Source organism: Boleophthalmus pectinirostris, unplaced genomic scaffold (assembly GCF_026225935.1).
Source record: "Boleophthalmus pectinirostris isolate CB_2022bp ecotype Guang Dong unplaced genomic scaffold, ASM2622593v1 HiC_scaffold_1, whole genome shotgun sequence".
In the NCBI taxonomy this organism is placed as follows: Eukaryota; Metazoa; Chordata; class Actinopteri; order Gobiiformes; family Gobiidae; genus Boleophthalmus; species Boleophthalmus pectinirostris.
This window is the reverse complement of record NW_026570970.1, coordinates 12,303,837-12,321,629: the sequence shown is the minus strand read 5'-3', so window position 1 is coordinate 12,321,629 and position 17,793 is coordinate 12,303,837. Positions and strand designations below refer to the sequence as shown.

At 39.6% G+C, this 17,793-nt stretch overlaps 1 protein-coding gene across 1 annotated transcript in view; it reads right to left on the bottom strand.

Annotated features, from left to right (window-relative positions):
* Positions 1 to 775: 775 nt before the first annotated feature.
* The window catches only part of ifih1 (interferon induced with helicase C domain 1), a 42,836-nt gene continuing 25,818 nt past the window's right edge, over positions 776 to 17,793 (bottom strand). The window contains exons 7-16 of the mRNA XM_055161573.1: positions 15,757 to 15,974; positions 14,260 to 14,361; positions 14,068 to 14,191; positions 11,723 to 11,935; positions 10,437 to 10,693; positions 9,420 to 9,569; positions 7,720 to 7,881; positions 5,502 to 5,695; positions 5,298 to 5,391; positions 776 to 3,733 (exon numbers count right to left, since the gene is read on the bottom strand). Coding sequence (XP_055017548.1) covers positions 3,509 to 3,733; positions 5,298 to 5,391; positions 5,502 to 5,695; positions 7,720 to 7,881; positions 9,420 to 9,569; positions 10,437 to 10,693; positions 11,723 to 11,935; positions 14,068 to 14,191; positions 14,260 to 14,361; positions 15,757 to 15,974 — 1,739 coding nt within the window. The 3' untranslated portion in view covers positions 776 to 3,508. The remainder of the gene's footprint in view (positions 3,734 to 5,297; positions 5,392 to 5,501; positions 5,696 to 7,719; positions 7,882 to 9,419; positions 9,570 to 10,436; positions 10,694 to 11,722; positions 11,936 to 14,067; positions 14,192 to 14,259; positions 14,362 to 15,756; positions 15,975 to 17,793) is intronic.

Below are 17,793 nucleotides of genomic sequence, written 5' to 3'. Positions count from 1 at the left end.
GACTTCACAAGTGTCCCGTGCGCACGCAAACTTTTACTGGAATTTTAGAACTTTTAATCATAGTCTCGCGATAAAATAAAGGCTCCGTTAATTAGCCTGATGGTAAAAACATGACTAAGCCCGGATGGTTCTCAGCACACGCGCTCCGGGTTTATGAGTCCTGTAAAAGTGTCCCGCACATCCCGCTGCTCCTGCTGCTGCTGCTGCTGTTGCATTCCAGAGCGCAGGCGAAAGCACAAGGAAAACTCCTCCAAGTCAGCAGAACGGGGACATCTATGGACTGACCGCATTGCTACGGCTATTTAGGGATACTATGCAACTGTGTACTGCTGATTAATCCTCCCGCCTTTTTGATCTGTAGGCTTCTAATTTGTCTATAAGGGTTGGGCAAGGACTTCAAAATTCAGACAAAACTGCTGTTGGATTCAGTTTGGATCTTAGCCTGGACAAGACAAGACTAAACACAAGAACAGGACCATACTTTGAGTCTATCAGGAGTAATCTGGCCTCAAACCAGGACCAAACCAGGGCAAGTTTGGACCTACTCTACTTTAAGTGAACCATACTATGTGCGCAAACCGGTCGTAGGTGTATACATAAGGAAATAAATGACAAATAAACGTCCCAAAATAGGAATGACTAGAATAAGGTGAGTCACTGCCAACAGCTGGGCTCAATGGGAGAAAATGGCGCACCTGTTACGTGTGCGTGTTGTTGACAGGGGGACCCGAGGGGCTGTGGTGGCTCAGTCGACACAATCACCAAGAGACCCGAGTCGTAGGCCGCGTTTATTTTCATGATCACCATTCAATCACAGTTACATTTTATACTTTCAGTATAGATTAGTGCATGATACGTACAAACATCACCACAGCATACAATAAAATACGTGTCTAAAATCAGTGGTGGAAGGTAACGAAGTACAAAAATAAAAGTAAAATTTGTAGGTATGTGTACTTTACTTAAAGGTGCATTGTGTGACTTTTTGGTTGCGAGTGAGTCACCTGCTTGTTTCTATGGATATGTCACTTCTCTGCTTGAATGTTCCACAGTATGACATTAAGAACCTCTACCTTATATTCATTAAAAAATACCTAGAAAAACAGGTATTCTGACTGTGAGCAGGGTTGCCTCTCCACAGATCTGACCTGTAACTTGATTTTGGTTTGATCTCCATGAAGATAGAAAGGCTTAATGCCATATTGTGAAACATTACAGACAAAGCTGTAACATCTCCACAAAAAACATTTGATGGACCCTCCAGAAAAAAATATACAATGCACCTTTAAGTACATTTTAGTTTTAATCACACGTACTTTTCTTTATGGTTTGAGACCTGCTGAAATGACTTATTTTTAATGCATTTCATTTGTGTAACTTTGAGCAAACCAGTTACACAAAAGCAGCTAGAGCAGACATGTCAAACTCAGGCCCTGGGCCAAATTTGGCCTGCGATATAATTATATTTGGCCCGTGAAATCATATCAAATATCTATTAGAGCTGCCCGCCGTTTACAGATAGACTAAAGAGATATTTGTTTAAAATTCTGTTATTATTTTATATTTTGCTTGTTCTGGATTCAGTGTTTAAGAAAAACTATTATTAAACATTTATTTTTAATAAGAAAAGGTTTAACATTACATATCTCGAAAGAAGAGAAAACATGCAGATGTTGTTGAATTTTTTTTCAATAAATATTTAGTTTGGCCCATGACTTAGTTACAGTTTTTAATTTTGGCCCTCTGTGAATTCGAGTTTGACACCCCTGAGCAAGATTAATTAAAATCTGCTAAATTCATTATCAAAATCATTACCTTTGATGCTTTAATTATTCTAAAAATCTCTGCAAAATACAGGAACTACATCGATAGTTTTACTTAAGCAAATTTTTTCATGTGATACTTTTACTTTTACTTGACTAATCTTTTGCCCTTGTATCTGTACTTTTACTTAAGTAACAAAATTGAGTACTTCATCCACCACTGTCTAAAATACACGCACTTTGAAACACCAGTGCAGTTTTATATGTCCACCTTCACTCTTTTGTTTAGCAGCAACAAAACTTATTCAAAACATAACCGCCACCACTAACAGTAGTTCATTATGACATAAAATCCACCCAGGGCCACAACAGAAGAGGCCTGAAGAGTAAACATGAGATCTATAATAATATGTAAACTCTAATAATAATCATAAAGATTGTAGATTAAAGACCAAGAAAAAGGTTAACATGTCCACATAAATGGTCATGTAAATTAGAAAAAAAACTAAAGGCACGTTCAAAACTTGGAAAATCAATTAAAATATAACTATAATGGTTTAAAGGTGCACTGTGTAACTTTTCTGGTGGTGTTTGCCATCAACTTGTCTCCATGGAGATGTAATTGCTTTGGAAATAAACTACTAAATAAATCACAATGGAGACAAGTTGCCGGGCAGATTTATAGAGAGCCTTTGCATAGTAAAATAAGGCAGATGCTGTAAGTTTAATGCCATACTGTGGAACATTCCATAAGCAAGCACAGTGCAACTTTAATGTCAATATGATAGGCTCATATATATTTTTAATTTCCACATAGAATCAGTTTAGTAGTGTGATCCATGAGTTAAATCACTGTTGATGAAAAATATGACACTTTCTATTTAAAAGGTGCATTATGTAACTTTTCTGGTGGAGGGTCCATCCATCACCTGCTTGTTTCTATGGCGATGCCATTGCTCTGTCTAGAATGTTCCACAGTATGATATTAAACAGCTCTACTTTACATTTATTCAATTACAGGTGGATTTATAGCTCAAAAATACCTAGAAAAACAGGACTGACTGTGAACGGGGTCGTCTCTCCGCAGATCTGACCTGTAACTTGGTCTGGTTTGGTCTCCATTAAGATAGAATGCACGAAACAGTGGCATAGTTAGCAATTTGGGGGCCCTAGGCAAGCTTGAGTTTAGGGCCCTCACTATGATGCACCATTTTTTGTTTCGTTTAGTTTTTTAAAATATATTTTTTGTCTGTTTTTCCCCATTGTTCTTGAGACATACACATTTCTATTTATTTGAATTATGGTGGATTGGAAACTTGTCTTATTAGTCATGAAGCCGACTAGCCAGGACTTAAAGTAGTTTTAGTTTTTGTTAGTACAATTTTTTTTTATTTTTTTTTTTTTTACATCCATTACCTGTGATTATTATTATTTTTCTTATGGTTTTTAGTGGCACTGAGGGAAATTGGTTGGGGGCCCCTCTAGATTTGGGGGCCCTAAGGCAGCTGCCAACTTTGCCTAATGGTAGCGCCGCCCCTGCTGTGAAACATCCCAGACAAAGCAGTAACATCTTCATAAAGAAAAGCATTTGACGGATCCTCCACCAGAAAAGTTGCGCAATGTACCTTTAATTTGCATCCAGCATCGGTTTCATGCAGCGTGAGTTAGATCATTGTTGAAAAATATGATTCTCTTTCTATTTTCAAAGTCGTAAAGTCTGACATTGCATGATCTAACTGTCAGCATTAGTCAATCTCTTCTTCTTCCTCGTCCTCATCCTCCTCTTCCTCCTCTTCATCTGAGGCTAACTGAGAAGCATACAGAGCGTAGTCGAAAGCGCGGAACTTCACAGGTAGCTCACTCCACTTTGCGCACTTGCTGATCTTCATCCCGTTGAGTGTCACCGCGAAGTTCTTCACGTGGAGACAGGGACAGTCGATCCCCCGGTAGTGCATCATCGAACCCCACAGCTGCAAAAAAATAACATTCAGTTTATTTCAGAATTTACAGTTTTATGAGACATGAGTCACACTATTCTAGCATTTGATTTCATAACTTATATAATGAAATGGCTAGAATGTTCCACAGTATGTTCATAAACTTATGAATCTCCATGGAGACTTGCAAGCCAAATTACAGGTTAGATTTGTGGAGAGGCGACCCCATTCACAGCAAGAATTCATGGTTTTTAAGATATTTTTGAGCAATAAAAACTACAAGTCATTCTTTATGTCTTATCACATAAAGTATGACCTGTAGTTGAATAAATGTAAGACAGATTAGTTTGATGCCATACTGTGGACAAATTAAACCAAAGCATTGACATCTCCATGGAGACAAACACGTTGTACGCCCCTCCAGAGAAGTTACACAGTGCACCTTTGACAGAAAAGATGCTGAAGTAGTTTTTGTTCCATGGGAATAGACACACTGCAAAAAGCAATATCTAGGTAAGTAAAATGTCTTAAATTAAGAACATTTTACTTCGATTCAACTTGACAAGTAAAATTTTCTACCAATGGAATAAGTGTGTTTTTCTTAATTCAAGAAACATTATCATTTTGTTTCTTAATTAAGTACAAAGAGTACAAAGTACAAAGTTTTTCTTATCTTAAGTGTAGCAAGATGTATTATTTTAAGTGCAAAAAGTCTTGTATCATTGGCAGATAACTTGTAGCCTGATTCATCAGCCGGTTTCACTTCATGCAAACCATCTGACCTCGCAGCATTAAGATTCATTTGCTCTACGGTAGGCGGGTACTTTTTTATTATTTAGCCTATCGCTGCTATTTGGTTGTGACTGGTGTAATGTGCTAAATCCCGTAGGAAGAAAGGCAATGAGTCTTTCCCCTTGATAAAATTCACCGAATATTCTCTTTGTTCCGACTTTAAATCCTCAATCTTGGGAATCGTTGCCAACACAGAATGTATGTCTTTGTCTACATCCATCTTGACCACTTTGTTTACTGTTGTGCTGTACCACTGGGACACAGTCATGGCTTCACAGCTCTTCGCTGACTGGCCAGTGTGCGGTCTACAACTTCCAGGGTTCTTGCAAACCGTTTAGTGCATTCTGATTCCTGACCTAGTCGCTGGAGAGAAATGAAATTGAGCAGCGGCACTAGGTGGCACCAGCCTGGGTAGATAACTTTACTTGTCAAGTGAAATGTACTCAAATCATGATTAAACTTTGTTAACATGATTTTAGTTTTTGCAGTGTAACTACTCTATACTAGAGCAAGATGGCGTTGGGAAGGCCGGCAGCCGTCATACCTGTCCCAGCCATTTGTTTTATTTACTCGTGTTTGTTTTAGTGGCACGCCCTGCACAGTCTTATCACATAAAGTATGACCGACAGACACTGCTGAATACAGGACAACAATGTAGCTGTTCTATTTATATAAACAATACTACAAATACTACAAAATACGAGGAGCTAACGCTTCCCTCCTCTCTGTATTTAATGTATGTGTTTGTATTGCTGGGTGGTACATGAACTTCACTGCACTGCATGTATTTGTGAAATTAACTTACACTTCCACATTCATGGCAAGCAATCGAACCATTGGTCTCATAATCCAGATGCCTCTCTCGAAGGGTGTTGTTTTCTTTAACCATGAAAAGTTTACTGCAGAAACAAAAGGAGGGAACAACATTATAACATACTGTAGATCAGAAAAGAGTGTAATGGGCCCTTTAATAAAAACATCTATAATATTGTGAATGGTGATGTATTACCTAAATTCTGTTGAAAGATTGACTCGGTGCATGTTTTCAATGATTTCGATGTCATCTCCGGTGCAGGCAGCGGTGTTACATTTTCGACAGGCTAACTTGAGTTCGGAGGGGCTGCAGTTGCTGATGTTTTTTTGTTTACTCTTCTTCACTCTCAGTCTTTCCTCCATTATGGCCTGAATCTGGAACTCCAGTATCTAAACACAAATAATTTAGTTACAAAATTATTAAAGGTGCACTGTGTAACTTTTATCTTCATGGTGATGTTATTGCTTAACCTAGGATTCTCTAGGGCGTGCTCTTAAGCCTCTAACCCCAACAAAAAACGACTGCGCGCCCCGCAATCCAGAGCGCCCTATAAACGAATCCACTCGAGTGTCCCAGCACGACTTCAGTAAACTACAAAGCCGCACCACCAGCAGAACACGCAAACACACACAGAGCAGACAGCGACCGCACAGCGAAAAACACCCACAGACACACTCATCACTCCACGCAAACAAGGAACGGAACGGAGGAACGAACCAAAAAAGCGAGTGCAATGTGCCACTTCTAGACACAACTGAACAACTGAGTCACTGCGAACACGCCGACAATCCAGCGGTCCCAGACAGCACCCTCCCTACACGCCACAATTGAACAAAGCCCAGAGTCACCGTGAACGCACCAAACAAAGTCCGACTAACCCATCCAACTGTTGTGTTTCATTTAAAGTCCTGTACGGTTTATTTGTGAAAAAACCTTCGAAAATCGACCATTCTATGACAGAGCGTCTTATAATCCAGTGCGCCCTATAGTGCAGAAAATACTATATTCTTTATGGGTGTTTCTAGTGCTCAAAAATACACTTCCTTCTCTGATTTGGGGTGACTCACCACAGATCTGAACTTGAACTCGTGACAGATAAGTTTAATCTATACAGCGGAACATTCTAGACCAGCAGTCTTCAACAGGGGGCCCTGGAGGTACTACACAGGGGTTGTGATATGTCTGGCTGATTTGACATTTTTTATTATAATTTTTTTAATATTTCTTAATTTTTGAAGGATGAGGATGAACTGGTTTTCAGTCGGTTCCGTCTGTTCGTTCTTTCATCACATCTGTCTCTCTCTCTCTTCATTCCCTTGTCAAACCACAAACACTTTGATGCACATTTGATCCTTTCTTATACCTTAGCTACCCATTACGCACATTACATTACGTACAGCGCATAGGGTACCAAGAGCTTGCGATGGGCCCCACTTGAATCCTCGCAAAACTGCTGACGTAGCATTTGGTGGGTTGGCTCCTGGTCCCTTCCCCTGTTACATTACAGTTTCACTTTTATGCACAGCGGAATGTAAACTCTGCATGTACTACCGCGCGTCTGGAAGGGGTGAGGCAACTTCGGGCGTATTAACCAGGCTCCGGAGTCCGCAGCCCGCCTCCTCTCTGTCCACGGAGCGACCGGGAGAGGAAGCTGGCTGCGTAGGGGAGTGACTGGGAGAGGGGGGGAGCGAACAGGAGAGGAGGAGGAGAACAGGAGAGAAGGGGGAAGTCATGTTTTCTTCTTGCTCCTTAGATCAGAAGCAGCTCAGGATTTTAGGATAAGCCTGAACTTTTTAAGCGACTTTAATGGAATATCCCTCTAGTATTGAATGTACAATAAAAGAGTAGCTGTTTATACACGGCACTAGGCCCAATTTAAAATAAAACACATTTGTAAGCCAATTATACAGTAGTGGATCCCTGCTCAGCTGATCAGTTTGGGGGTCCCTGGCCTCAAAAAAACGTTGAAGACCCCTGCTCTAGACCAAGCAATAACATTTCCATGGAGACAAGCATGTAGCAGATCCTCCACTAGGAATGTTAGGCAGTGCACTGTGTAACTTTTTAGCTGGTGGTCCGTCACCTACTTGTTTCTATGGATATGTCTTTGAATGTTCCACAATATGACATTAAACAGCTCTACCTTACATTTATTCAGTTACAGGTGGTTTTATAGCTCAAAAATACCTTGAAAAACAGGCATTCTGACTGTGAGGAGCTGCCTCTCCACAGATCTGACCTGTAACTTGGTCTGGTTTAGTCTCCTGGTTTAATGCCGTACTGTGAAACATTCCAGACAAAGCAGTAACATCTCCATGAAGAAAAACATGTGACGGATCCTCTACCAAAAAAGTTACACAATGCAGCTTTAAAACAATAATAAAGAATGGTAAAAATCCGTGGATGCCCTTACCCGTTTTTCGTAGTCGTTGGGGTTCATGCCTCTTATCTTTGTGATGGCTTTGTTCATCATGTTGATACGATATTCATTGACTGTTTCTTTTTCGGCCACGTTGGAACCTTCGATCTCGACCAGCGTGTAGGTGCTGTCCTCTGCTCTTCCTCGTCCACGGGCCTAAAGGGACCAGTCAGGACACATGAAATTTAATCTTACCATGTTATATAATATTACCATGTTAGGATAAACAAGAGACACTTTCCCCTTGATGTGTCTGACAAGCTATAGCAACCTATAACCTACAAAATCATCCTCCAGCTAAGGTAGTCTTGACCAAGGTATGAAGATGGGTCATTTAGAGTGCTGCTTACTGATATCTTGCCCCAGTGGTACTGCAGGATGGGTCAAATACTACAGATTTCCCTTAAATGGGGACAATGAAATGTAAATTAAATGGACAGTTCAGAATTTTGGACATAGGACCTCATTTCCTAGTGAGCCAGAATGTTGGAGATGTCTGGAGACACTTTTTAAAATATTCCATCCAGTTCTTGTATTTACAGAGGTCGCTGGTGCTAGGCTAGTGCATGTCAATGGCCATAGTTATCCTGCCACTAAAAACAGCCTTACCCACTCCACAAAACACCCAAAGTAAATCTGTTATTACACCAGACTGTCGATGTAAATGTCTGTGTTGATAGAATAATTTTAGAAGTAAAACCAACCTTGTATTTGAAGGATTTATGTCTGAGCAGCATCGAGTTGTACTTCCTGACAGAAAGCTTGGCAGCAGATGACTGATATATGAGAAAATAGTCCCTCAACAAGCTTTTTCATGCAATGTAAGGTTAGTTTTTTTTTTAAACATCAACACAGACATTTACTTGGACAGTCTGGTGTAATAATAGATTTGCTTCGGGTGTTTTGTGGAGTGGTTAAGACTGTTTTTAGTGGCAGGATAACTATGGCCATTGACATGCACTAGCCTAGCACCAGTGACCTCTGCAAATACAAGGACTGGATGGAATATTTAAAAAAGTGTCTCCACACGTCTCCAACACTCTGGCTCACAAGGAAATGGGGAAAAGAGACAGTTCAGAATTTTGGACATAGGACCTCATATGAACATCTGAACATCTCCATCTTACCCACTGCACCAGACTACAGATGGACAGATAATACTCCCTACAACTGTACAACAACTCACCCACTGCACCAGACTATAGAGGGACAGAGGAGCTCATCTCCAACAGGCTCCTACAGCTCTGCTCAAACAGTGAGAGATACAGGACTACATTCATACTATAATACTCCCTACAACTGTACAACAACTCACCTTTATGTAACAGATAACCCTATGTCCTGTCAATCATCATATCATCTTTGCACTGTTCTCCTTACGACCTCTTATATATAGATAGAGATACGTTTATTACTTATATCTATTTTATTTTATTCATACTTCTACTGTATATTTACATTTATATAATTATGCCTTATTTGACACCATTCTCTATTTTTGTTACTTATTTAGCATTTATTATTACCATTTATATTTTCCTCTTTGTTATTATAATATCTTGTGATGTGTGAGCTACTGTGTCCAAGTAATTTTCCTTGTGGCCCAATAAAGTTTGTCTAAGTCTAAATCTAATGTAGCCGAGAATTAACTGACAGTAGCTTTTTTGATTCCCTGATACTTGACTTAAACTTGCCTGAATCATTGAGATCTCGTTGGTGACAAGGCCATATCGAATGACAAAGTTACACTTTGGGATGTCCAAGCCTTCTTCCGCCACAGTTGTAGCTATCAGCAAATTGATCTCACCGTTGCCAAACTTCTTCAACACATCCTTTTGCTCTGCCTGGAAATGGAAACAGATAATAATTAAAGGTCTCATATTACGTTCAGGTCTGTGTTATAATGTTGTTTCCTTTTGCTTCATTCCCACATGTTTAACACACAAACCCTGCATATTTAGACTCTAGTTCTAGTCTCTTAGTTCTCTTAAAAAGAGAACACTGACTTCTAGGGCTGAGTATCATTAAGAAGTTGCCGATACGATACATACCTCGATACTGTCAGCTTTCGATTCAATACGATATATTTCAAATCGATTCGATACGCTTCAATAAAAAATAAAGACTAAATCATGGTTGTGATGCTAAAAGTCTTTGTTAAACCACTTTTTGTGCAAAATTCATATAAAACACTCCAATTTTAATCATCAAAAATTCAGATGTGTTGCATAAATGACTTTCCTTCCTCTAAATAAGCAACATAACTGTTAAAAAAAATAAATAACTGAGTCAAAAAATACTCTTGGCGATATATCATCACATTAAACAATACGATATATCAATATTTCAATATTTGTGGACACCCCGACTCATTTCTTCTACACTTCACTGTATTTTTCAACTCCATGCACTTTCAGTAGAATTATTTGATTTCAGCTCTGGAATTGCCAGTTTCTCTTGAATAAAAGGTAAATGGAGCTGTTAACTTGAAAACTACAGCTTCATGACATCACAAGGTGGAAAAAGCATTTTGAGCTTTGCAGATGCAGTGAGACTAATAATAAAGGATTACTCAAACATGTGTGAATGAAACAAAACACAACTCCAGGCATGTTTTGATAAGGTAACAGCATTATAACATGATTTAAAGTTCATGAGAGTGAATTCTGCGTAGTATTTTTGCGATCTTTAAATAAAAATAAAATACCCACAGATGTCATAGGCTTCACGTCACTCTGGTCTCCTCCACCGATGAGATAGGCTGCATTCACGATCAGATCACCAAACTTGGGGTTGTCCTGGACCCACTGGACGAGGGCTATAGCACTGCGACGTGTCTTGGTGAAGATGATCCCTCTGGCGTTGTCTCTGCGGCTGAACTCCTGGAGGATTGTGGTCCGGAGCTTGGACAGACTGGCATTCTCGTACTCAGGATTTTTAGCGTGCTCCATCAGCTTGCCTTTGTTACCTGTACAATAATAACGAGTGAGGAATTATAATTAAGGCGCAAAAAGGCACTGCACTGATTCTTTTCAGTGACGCTGGGGTCCTGATTCATCAGCCTCGCAGCATTAGGATTCATTCCCTCGATGGAAGGCGGGTACTTTTTTTAATTTAACCAATCGCAGGCTCAAAAAAAAAAAAGTGATTGAGGGGTTAGTGTGTGAAACAATCTCAGTGATGATTTAAAAAAAGTCTAACACTGTAGAAGCCTTTAAAAAAAGAGAATAAAGTGTTATGTTTTGAAAGATACAGAGCTCTGGAATTAATGAATTATGCATTAAATTTTGTTTGTTTTAATTTATATTTTGTCTCTTATACATACAGCAAGTCGTTAGTGAAATTGTAAATGCAAACTTGCTCTTTATACGATGGCTTTCTTTCTTGGAATTCTGTCATTGTGTAAAAGGGTTTGGCAATATGAGCCTAAACACTTTCGGTCATGATCCATGGGGTTGTAGTCTGTTTTGTTTAGTTTAGTTTTGTAGTGCTGCAAAATGACCGAATAAAACTACTACTACAATTTCACTGTATGGAAAATGTGTTTTAAGTCTTCGCGTTTACCTTCAGGGATTACAGCTGGATGAGTGTCTGAAACCCCAAACCTGGGATGAACCATAATGAAAAGGCAACTCTACTAAATTGAGCTAATTTGTATAATTGTTTGATAATAACAGTGAAAGCCACTGCAATGCTGAGATGAATAGAATGATGAAAGTGTGTGGGCTTAAAACATGTTTCATCTTACAGTAGTGCAATGTTTATGTTTATAAGGAGACAATCTCAGACAATGAAATTAGATAGTAACAGTACCGCACTGAACTTCTCTATCCTTTTTTTTTTTCATTGCTCAAAAACATCAAAGGAGCTGTTATTTTGCCAGGAATGTTCCACAATATTGGGTTAAACTTCTCTATCTTTTTCTTTCCATTACTCAAAAACACGCTTTCTTATTTTAAACAAGCCCGCCTCTCCACAGACCTGATCTGTACCATACCTTCAAACAGTGCAAAGAGGAATTTCTCAGTGTCAGTGGTGTTGATTTCCTCCCCGTCTGGAGATGTCTTCTTTTTCCTCTCGTCTTCGTAAAAGGAGTTGAGGAAACTGAAGGCGTCACACATTCTGATGGTGTTGCTCATCTGCAGCCCGGTGTTGTACTGCTTCAGGTGCTCCGCACAGTCACGCAGCTTCTCGTTACCTTCTTTCACCGCTGCAGTCGAAAACATTAAAAAAGATGAAATATGGATTTAACCAATATCAGTATCAACAGTCTAGTCTACTTCAGAGTCTGCTCTGGACGTAAATTTCTCATAATTTTTTCCCATAGACTTTTTGAAAGATTCAAATAATAGCCCCTTAAAACCTGAATTTATATAGATGTATATAAAAAAAATGTTTTGTACGTGTTTTTACCTTTAAGTAAATTAACTATAGCAAAAAATAAATAAATACATTGGAGGCAGTGGCGGCTGGTGGTATAATTTTTTTGGGGGGTGCCAAGGCCAAAATTATAAATATATATTATTAATATATGTATTATATATAGGCTATATAGTAGAGCCCGACCGATATATCGGTTGGCCGATATTATCGGCTGATATGGGCAACTTTAGGCATATCGGCTATCGGCCGATATGCTTGCTGATAGGGGCCGATATTTCACGTGGGCATGTTATACCTCGTTATAAAGCTTAGACTCTCTACATTCTGTTCATTTAATCCAATTTACAGACAGATAAATGTCCTAATATGTGGACTCCACATCAGTATTTATCTACGGAGTCATTTGTCTGTGTGTGTCCGTACTGTCCCTGAACACACCACAGAGTCGCGTCACTCACGTGTGTTTGTTTACACCTGCAGACACAGATCCAAACACTGAGATTATATTCTTTTTACGGACAATCGGTTTGAGTCTGGATTAAAAGGACATTTATTAGTGCAGATTTGTGATGTGAGGAGGAGCCTGTATGAGCGGTGAGTGTTGGAAATATGTCGACTCTGAAGCTAGTTTTTGTCATTTGTTATGGGTTAGCTGCTGTAGCTCCCGCACATAAACAGACTGTTTTCTATTGGTCTGTTCTAAAGTGACTATATTGGCCGTATATTTGTTACTGGACCTGCACTGATATGTAAATGAGCTGTGAATAGACGTGTGAATTATGACATTTGCACATATAATTAATTACCGCGGCGCGCACGTATTTACGGCTAAAGGCTAATAGCGCTACTTTCTTTACTAGTTGATGGGTCCGTCGCGAACGAAATGACTCTTAGAACCGGCTCTTTGAAAGGGAACGACGGGAGCCTGATCCTTATTGGGAGCCGTGTTTTCTCTTTCTCTCACTTTTTTTCTCTTCACGCCGCATGCAGATTCGTGGTTTGACAGCAGCAGCGGCTAAAAATGAAACTTTGAGAAATGTGCGTGTACGTAGGATTAAAAAAAATTAAAATAAACAAAAAGAGCATATTTGACTGTAGTTTAGGATAAAATAAATAAGTCCCGGTTTAGTCCTTTTTCAGTCCTGGTTTAGACCTGGTTCAGTCCTGATTCAGTCCTGCTTTAGACGTGCTTTAGTCCTGCTTGCAACAAAACAATCTGAAGAGCCACTTGGGAGCCAAAAGAACCAGCAGCTTTTAGTGAGCCGAGCCAAAAGAGCCGGTTCTCTAAAAAGAACTGGAATACCCATCACTAGTGTCTAGAATGTGATGCAAAAATGCCATTAAGTCAACCTACTGTCTGTAAATATGATGTAAAGAGGCAGAATAACAATAAATGTTGCCTAAATAAACCCAATTTAAAATCCACCAGAGCCAAACCTAAGTTTTTTAAACAATTCAACATTTACAGTGAATTTTTACATCACTAAATATATCGGTGATTATATCGGCAGCTCCAACTCCCATTATATTGGTTTCATATCGGCCACAGCAAAATCCATATCGGTCGGGCTCTACTATATAGTATTATAACAAAACAGAAACAGCGCAGTTTTATGCAAGTTTACCCAAGTTTACGCAGCAGCACAACCTGATCCACCGCTCACGGCCAGCCCCAACAACACAACATAACACAGCGCTCACATCCCATCCCCAAGAACGTCAGCAAAACTACAATAAGAGGCTACATCCTGAACATGTCCACATAAACTTTGCATGTAAACTGGACGCCTTGACACGCCGGTTTGAATGCAGATTTAGTTCACCAAAATTAACTGACTCAACATTTAATTAGATAACCAGGATTTATAAGAGCCAGCGCCCTGCTTACTTCTTATTCGGAACATGTTTGCTATAAAAACAGTCTACGGTTGAGCGCTATAAACATCAGAAATGCTTTACCATCTCTCTCTGTCTGAACCACCCACTGCTCGTACGTCTGAGTTCCGCATTCGTGTGCAGGGTACAGTTCGGCGTGTTCATGGATCTGGCTCATTATTTTCTTGATGACGTCACCAAAAGGATCCTAAAGACAGGTCGGATTAAAATTTCTGTGGTGTTTTATGTTATTCAGATTAATCATAAAAACCTTACCGCCTTTCGGGCTTCAATGGATTCGACTTTTTTTTCTGATTCTTTTCTGTGCGCGCCCAGATCAGCGGTCGTGATGGTGGAGGCGTCCAAATTAGCACAGATCTACAATGACGAGAATAAAACGGTAATACTCTTACTTTAATTTAAATACTTTTTCACATTTGTTGCTAGAAAGTGGCAGAATAAATATATAACTAATAAAAGGCCCTGTACCACACCAAATCTACGGCCCAATCTTGAACCATAATAAAGAAACAACTGTGTGGAATAGTTTTGGTGTGATTATTTTATCGGACAAAACTAAATGCCCCTGGTCGGATTGTCAAGTAATTCCTAGGTAATAATCAAATTGAAACTAGTATTTACACAAGATACTAATTTCAGTGTCAAGTTTTGACACTGAACATTTTCGTTTTAGAGTCGTAGAAAGGTCTAGAATCCGTGTATCATTCATTTATTCGTTTTTCAAAATAAAACCAAAAATTTTTAAATTTAAAAACAACTATTTTCTTCACTATTTGTCTCCAAAACCAAAATGAAAAAAATGGATATTGATTTGTTTTTTTTTTTTTTTTTTTCAGTTTTTGATTTTGTGTTTAAATGAATAATGGAAAAAATTGATAACAACCGTTTCCTGTTTCAGTGACTTAAACTGCGATGCCGGATTTTTGCGCCGCGTACGGACTGATCCCAAACTAAACCAGGAGTAAACCAGGTCTAAACTAGTCTCAGTCCTGGTCTGGTCCTGGTCTGGTCCCAGTCTCTGTCCTAGTCTAGTTCTGGTCTCAGTTCTGGTCTAGTCCCAGTTTGGTTCCGGTCTCAGTTCTAGTCTGATCCCGGTCTCAGTCCCAGTCTGGTCCCGGTCTGGTCCCGGTCTGGTCCTGGTCTAGTCCAGGTCTCAGTCCTGATCACCCAACAGTGAATGCGGGCGCATCTCCAGGCCTATCCTGACATTCAGTCTTGGTTCAGTCCTGGTATAGATCTGGTTTAGTCCTGTTTTAGTCCTGGTTCAGTGCTGGGTTCAGTCCATATGAGGCGCAAAAGTCCGGCACGGTTGTTATCCGTTTTTCCATTATTCATTTAAACACAAAATCGAAAACTGAAAAATCAAGTCTTATTTTTTGTTTTATTTTGAAAAACGAATGAACAAATGACACCTGGATTGTCTAGAATAGATGTATCTCAAAACTATATAAGTATAAGACCACATGGGGCTAATACAGAAACTGTGATGTTGAAAATTACACTCAGTTACCAGTGTGTGTATCATTGTGGATGGAGAATTTTCTTGAAATTGAAATTGAGTTTGAAACTACTACTTGACACTAAGGTTCTCATCCATTAAAATTACATTTACAAAGCTCTGGGCAATCTCATTCAGTCTCAAGTTTTGTCATAAATAGAAACTTTGAACATGATAAAAAGGGCATTATCCTGAAAATTAACCATGATAACCAAAATGTAGTTACAGACACTGGGGGAGGCATGGTTACGCACTCTCAGAATGTGCTCCTCGGTCTTGGACATCTTGGTAGCCCCGCCCACTCCCGGTGAAGCGGTCAGGCCCAGAATCTGAGGGAGGGGCTTGGGCTTCTTGTGCTCCTTCTCCAGCTTCTTGTTCTTGTGCTTTTGGGCCAGGAAGCGCGTCATGATGTGGTTGTACACGCCTCCTTTCTGTGTGTGGTGACACTCATCTATCACGATCAGCGACAGGTCTAGAAACAAAACAGAAATATATACAGTTATTTTAGTGTTTAATTATCAATGCCCTCCAAAAATACCCACTTCTGGTACAATTCCGCAGTGGAACAGATCACGAGACATTTACAAATCATCTATTGACCTATGCCAAGAGTCTGACTTGGGCCATTTTATTGAAATAACCACATTTGCTCCTATTTAATAGATCATAATACAAGCCTGATAAATGCATACATCACGCTATTTAATAGCTGTTTGTATTTTTGTCCAGTACAATTTCATATAACATCGTTTTACGTCCATACTCAGAGCCCCTCCATAGTAAAGCTGGGCACCTGGCACCTCTCTCGGAGGGGGACTGAGCACCTCCTATTTTGTGTAAATCTTAAAATCTGAAAATGAATACAGACTGTTTACCTGTGACACATGTCCCCAAGTCGTGTTTAAAATGGCTCAAGACACAAGGCAAAGAAGAAGAAGATTATATTAGGTTGGTGCAGTTTTTCTGTTTCCTGAAACATGACTTGGCTACATTCAGACTGCAGCCTGAAGTGACCCTAATCCGATTTTTTCGCCCCTATGTGACCTGTATCTGATATTTTAATGACAGTCTGAACACCACAGATCAGATTTTTCCAAATGCGACTCAGACCACTTGAATATGTGCTCCTCAAACCAATACATATCAGATCGTTTGACATGTGACTTCAGTCTGAACGGCCAGGTCACATTCATCCCACCTACACGTCAGGCTCGGAGTCTCGTCATTAGAGGGAAAGCGAGGTTAGCGAGTTTATTAATATTGGGGTGGATTGCTGTATTCAGGCCAAATTGGAGGGGTCTTATTGGAACCGGGCGCTTTTTGAAATGATTGCCAAAAAAATGGTTGAGCGCGGCTACAGTTAGTCCTGGCTCCAATGTCAACAAAAAATAAAGAGCCTGCAAGCCAAATACAAGGAGGCTAAAGACTCAAACAAATGAAGCGGCCGTGGAAATGAAACCACAAAAAAATCTGATTTCACAAAAAATCCAAATTGAGCATTGAGGCCTACACTCTGACCGCAGCCTTATTTTAGGAGGGTGTTGTTATTTTTTTATTCATGTATTTATGTGTAATTTCCTGTTGCTAAGTACCCCATGGATGATTTCACCAGATTGCAAAAGTATTGGTGGCTTTCAGATGTGGGACAGATGTGGGGCAAAAATCTGTCCCCTGATTGTTACATAGTAAGAAGTACACAAAACAAAAAACAGAAATGTTATTCAGATTTGAGGCTAAGACCTTTAAATGTCTGTATGTCCGAAGTTGAACATAAATTGAAGTTTGTGAGATCACCCAGCAAATAGAAGCTAACCTGACACAATTGTAAAAACATGTGATATACCATTATATATATAAAAAGTGACTGTGGCAGAGAGGGTTAAGCATTCGCCCTCTGACCAAAGGGACAAAGGTTCAAACTTTTCCACATTTCCTTGCATCTTGACAAGGCACTACACCTGTATTTTAAAATTTGCAAGAGACAGGGCATCTGGCACAAAAAACTCCCAAATTACCATGCAACTACCAGTTCACACTTCATTGGAATGAGGGAACAGACCAAATGGAAAGAAATATCTGCTGTTCCTGCTAGAGACATTAGTCAGGCTGGCACCACCTAGTGCCTCCGCTCAATTTAATTTCTCTCCAGCAACTAGGTCAGGAATCAGAATACACTAGACGATTTGCAAAAAACTCTGAAAGTGCAAGTTCAGGCACCAGCCAATCAGTGAAGAGCCATATATTCAGTGTTGTCAATGATTCCCAAGATCGAGGATTTAAACCCGGAACAA